This window comes from Ascidiella aspersa, chromosome 9 (genome assembly GCF_963924565.1).
Source record: "Ascidiella aspersa chromosome 9, kaAscAspe10.2, whole genome shotgun sequence".
Classification (NCBI taxonomy): Eukaryota; Metazoa; Chordata; class Ascidiacea; order Phlebobranchia; family Ascidiidae; genus Ascidiella; species Ascidiella aspersa.
In genome coordinates, this window is record NC_139455.1 from 14278536 (window position 1) to 14283604 (window position 5069).

The 5069-nt window shown below is 32.1% G+C and overlaps 1 protein-coding gene across 1 annotated transcript; it reads right to left on the bottom strand.

The window, feature by feature from the left end:
• Positions 1-216: 216 nt before the first annotated feature.
• Positions 217-3505, bottom strand: LOC146133129 (SREBP regulating gene protein-like). Its single transcript, XM_083396950.1, has 5 exons — positions 3338-3505; positions 3007-3138; positions 2802-2899; positions 1907-2039; positions 217-1624 (listed from the first exon to the last, which is right to left on the bottom strand). Exons 1-5 carry the CDS (start codon positions 3461-3463, stop codon positions 1475-1477), a joined length of 639 nt encoding a protein of 212 aa, XP_083253076.1. The 5' UTR covers positions 3464-3505; the 3' UTR covers positions 217-1474.
• Between the last annotated feature and the right edge of the window lie 1564 nt (positions 3506-5069).

Sequence of the window (5069 nt, forward strand, 5' to 3'; positions counted from 1 at the left end):
TCGGTATTTCCCTAGCATAAAGTGGAAACTGTTCAATTTAATGCATAGGAATACTGCGTAACTTTAAAGTGTATTTTTTAAATTGGTAATTATTCAAAAATTCGTTGATTTAACTAGCTTGTTTTTCTCAGTTCAGTTAAAAAAGAACTTATCTAAAGTGGAATTACATTTTGCTTGTAGTAAATAAATCTCCAAGGATCTGAAATAAATTTCATATCAGGGAGGGTCTGCACCCTTTTTTATTTTGATCGACATCCTTTGGAATATAAATCTTACCAGTTTTAAGGAATGAATATATATTTTTAAAATAAGAAAGATAAACAAATTTAATGTTACCATTGCCAATAAAAATTCTTGGAAATCAACAAAATAAGTTAAAATTGGTATGGTAGGGATAAATGTTAATCACAAAACAATTATTTGCAAAGAGCTAAATCTGTTAAATTGCGGTATTTATGTTAAAGGTGGACATTTTTACAAGAAAAACTGCACAGTGATTTGAAAACAAGCTCTTGGGCAGTGTTGCATTACGAGAGAAATAAGAAAGCAGTAATCAATCGAAAGTGTTTTACAAGAATTTGCGTGAAGTCTTATATACAAAATGAAAATAACAGTTGTTACTAACAATAATATCGTATTATGTCTTAAGATACCTTCCAAGTGGCTTGGAAAAAAGTAAAAGTATACTTAAAAGTATTTTAGGATTAATTACAGAATTAAACTATCCCGACAACACCTAGTGCGTTCATGTGACTGCAAACGGCAATGTCATGAATGGGACAAAAAAATGACGCTATGACTTTTGGGTTAACTAAAATGTGTTGCCGAGGGCAGGTCGTGAACTAACGGTATAAATAATTTTAACAAAAAGAAAGTTAGATAATTTAAAAATAAATAATTGTTTCTTTGTCACAAAAATCTAAATAGAGTAATATAGTATACCGAAAGCCATTGCAGACTCTTCACCGAATCTGTCGATCAATGATGCAAGCAGGGCAGACTAGAAAAACAACTAGCCTGCAGTGAGGTTCGAACTCACGACCTCCGGTCAAGCCGGGACCGTCGCTCTACCAACTAAGCTAGGCAGGCTTAGAAGGGAACGAGTCGAGAAACAACCACACGCCAATGCTTGCTCAATCTGTTAGTACAAGCAACTTCAAATTAGAGTAATATAGATTTGTATTATTGTATAGCATAATAAAATGATCAGAATTATTATTTTCATCTGTCGACAGCCTGGGTTTGATGCCAAGCTCATTATATTAACCCATGGTGTAGAGAGCTAAAATAACACATAAAAGTGGACACTTGAAATGCACTTCATTAAATAAGGTTTATCTTAATAAATTAAGTACAATTTAAAAAGAAAACCCAGTTTATTTGTTTGTGAAGCAGCACCAATCCCGTTTGGTACCCCGTTTTGCATCAGGCAGTATCTTAAGAAAGTTACCAACAGGCACAACGTGAAACTCCCTCAGTTCAGTTTCAACTCGGGAGCATATCTGCCGAAGCAATACTTGAGCTTTGGATCTCTGTATGAGTTCTCGTGCTGCACACTCGACGATGATGTACGGCACTTGGACAGGCACAATTCAAACTGGTCATGAATCGAGAGATATACCATCTGGCAGAAATTAATTTTTGTAAGGACTAAAAATTAGCATAAAAATAGGTGATTAATGGGCGTTTATGTGTAATAGGGCTATTACACTTTCTATAATTAAACTTATTTTGTTAACCAAATAATGCTTCAACACTTCAACAAATCTTTAACCAACTTTGTAGAATTGAAAGAATTATCAATGATTTTGGAAATCATGTGTTAAAAAATACTAAATAATCTTATTTCAATTGAAAAAATAATGTATTTGTTTAATAAATTTGGTCGGCAAAGTAATAATAAAACCTGTTGTAAAGTGTTGGATGCCTCCCGTACGATTTTCTCCAACAATGACTTCTTCTCAGGTTGCATGCAACAGGAAACACAATGTTCAAATATGGAACAGCAATTGGAGACTTTGCATGAGTCACAGACATACCTGAAATATTAACTATGTATTGTAGAAGTACGTAGATTAATAACGAAAGAACAAAGAGAAAAGTTGTTTAAATTTGCACACATAACATATTTTGTTAAGAAAATCATTTATTACAACAATAAACTTAAATTGTGAAGTGGATATTTCTTGGAGAAAAATCTAACATTATTTATTTTAAACAAGATAAAGATCTGATACAGCAAGTAAATATTTTAACTTAAAAAGACTAAAGTATTTGTAGGGAAATATGAAGATTTTTCCATTAGGGATGTCCTTTAGGAGGATGTCGGCCGGATATTTGGCTTCTACCGATATATCGTTTAACTGTAGGTCGATACTTTGGCCGATATTTTAGTACAAAATATGATATACTTTTTCCTGTACAACAAACAACTTACCCATTTTTTGATCTAAATTTGAGTATTTGCATCACATTAAGTTAATATGCAAAATAATAGTTTCATAATTAATAAATGTATATAAACTAAAATATTATTTAGATTATATTTTCAATTAATTCAAGTTTTTGTTGCTAATATTTCTATATCAATTCGGCATCAGATTGGAACTGGTACCATGTTAATATCAAACAAGTACCCATACTACCACTTGCTATTATCGGTTCTGGTCTGCTATTATCAGACATCCATATAGTTCATACACACAAAAGAAAGACTTCCAGTTTAATAACGACAGTGCTTTAACATTTTAAAATATCATCAAATGTAAATTCTGAATGTTAACCAAAAGTAAACACCTTACCTCATGGTTTCATCACTTCTTGTATCACAACAACCTGAATTGTCAATATCATCCCTTTTACAGACATAGCCTGCATTATCAGCAAGAAGTAACTTCCCCTATAATAAAATACCATGAAGTTGTTGCTACTTTGCTGGAGAATCAGTTGCCTGTTTTTTGGTTAATTAAATATAATTAGTTGAAATAGATATTTTTTCAAACTTACTTGTAAAGAATTTTGGCATTCCCGAATAGTATTAACATACATATTGGTGTCATTCTTTGGATCAATTTTTTCTGGTTTGTGCCATTTTAACGAACGAAGTATGCTTTCCGCTTTTAGGTGATACTCTGCAACCTAAGATAATATATCTGACATGCAATTTTTATTAATTTTTTATACAACTATGTGTTTACTTGTATATAAAAATGATAAATGGATTGTGGAAATGCTGAATGGACTGTATTTAAAAAAACAAAAGTATAACTAAATGTGCATATTTATAAAGCGGTTTTCTGTAATTGTATTCATTTTAAAGTGATACTTTTATGCTTACCTGTAACAAATTTTGATCCTTAGACATTTTTACAGGAACAGCAGGAAATATGTTGAATGCAAAATAGCATAGTGATGTTAGAAAGATTGCAGAGAGAACCCATCTTTTTCGCAGATGTTTGATCATTATATAGCTTACCGTCAAATTGAACTTTTAGGTTTAAAATTAAAATCCTTTAAAGGCTACAGCATTATTATTTTGGTTCACAATATGAAATGTTAAATTCAGGGAAATTAAAATCCTATTACCAAAAAAGTGTTCCTAACTTGACCAACTGCATTCCATAAATTGTTGCCGCCAAAGATTTTGTCAAAAAACGTTTGTTCCTGAAATCCAATGCCAAAATTCTGTGATTTATACGTCGGAATAGGCTACTTAGAAATATGGCAAAAGTGCACGTCCGCATTTTTTTAAAAGACTTAACTTGCACCCCCAAAAATTGAATATGCTTTCAATTTTTCTATATGTTATAGTTTTGAGGTGCACCTTCAACTTTAGCAAGGATTATTATATTAATGCATAAAAGATCAGCAACCCAGTTTCCTTTAACTTTTATGCTGCTTTCCTCTTAGCCAACCACTTCACAATTGTAGGTGCTGACGGTCTAACATCCTACCAAGCCTTGAAATAATTTTAAAATCAATGCATTATTATTTAGGTACGGGTGCAAGTTAGCCTTAAGGTGGGTTCAGTAGTATTATATTTATGCGTAAAACAGTGATTCAGGCAAATAGCCTAAGCCCTAGGCACTTCCTAAGGCTATTTACACAGCTAACAAAGTAATTAAAATTGATATAGGAATAATCCACCCAAACTATGCAAAACTTGGAAATTGAAAGGTAATAGTAATTTTAATCTGCGCGAACTTGGCGCGCTGGAATAGGTTTTGGGCAACATCTCTGAAAGTTGTGACGATACAGACATGAAATTTTTACACAGTCCTTGTGTTGGTTAAATCTTTCCAGCAATCACACTTTTAGCAAAAAATATTGAAAAAAAATTAATATTCAAAAATATTAATATTCAGCGATATTAACCCTTAACTGTTGAGCCAACAAGTTCAAATTTTAACGATATAAACTAGGAGGCACCACCTTTAAAGGTAATAGTCAAGCTGCTATGGATTTTCAAAGCATATTAACAGGTCGCTATAAATTTATTGTACATACGTAATATTCAGTAAGCTCTGCTTTCAATGGAAACAACTTGCAACGCAGTAACACTTGTCTGTATTTAGCAATATGAACTCCTAGACAAAAATGTGATACGCTAACACAGTGCTTCTTAAACTTTTTTTAGTTTTGTTAACCCCTAGCATCTTTCTCCAGATTTTGTTCACCCTTCTCTCATGATATGATAAACTATCTCGTCTTAGTCGTCTTATTCGCCCCTTTTGATTGGTTCAGCCCTGCAAAAATTTTATTCACCCATAGGTGAACCATTGACCTGATTATTCACCTGATTAAGAAACACTGAAACACAACCGAAAGCAGGGTTGCCAGACTATGAAAAGGTTTTAAGGCCAAAATAATACAAAAAAAAGGCCAAATGAATATTTACCCCTTTGTATTCAACATAAAGGGGTAAAATATAATAATAAGTAAATATAATACACTGACACCAGCTACAAATTGAAATTACAGTAAATTTATAGTTTTTGTGCAAGCTTGAAGTCAACTAGAATAACCACAATAATAAATACAAATTGTGCTTTTTAAGTGTAGCCTATATA

Excerpts from the sequence above, each read along its gene's own strand:
- LOC146133129 (XM_083396950.1), bottom strand. The coding sequence starts at position 3,463 with ATGATCAAACATCTGCGAAAAAGATGGGTTCTCTCTGCAATCTTTCTA. Across the intron at positions 3,139-3,337 it reads AGGATCAAAATTTGTTACAG|GTTGCAGAGTATCACCTAAA; the intron begins GTAAGCATAAAA and ends ATATTATCTTAG. Across the intron at positions 2,040-2,801 it reads AGAAGTGATGAAACCATGAG|GTATGTCTGTGACTCATGCA; the intron begins GTAAGGTGTTTA and ends TTAATATTTCAG.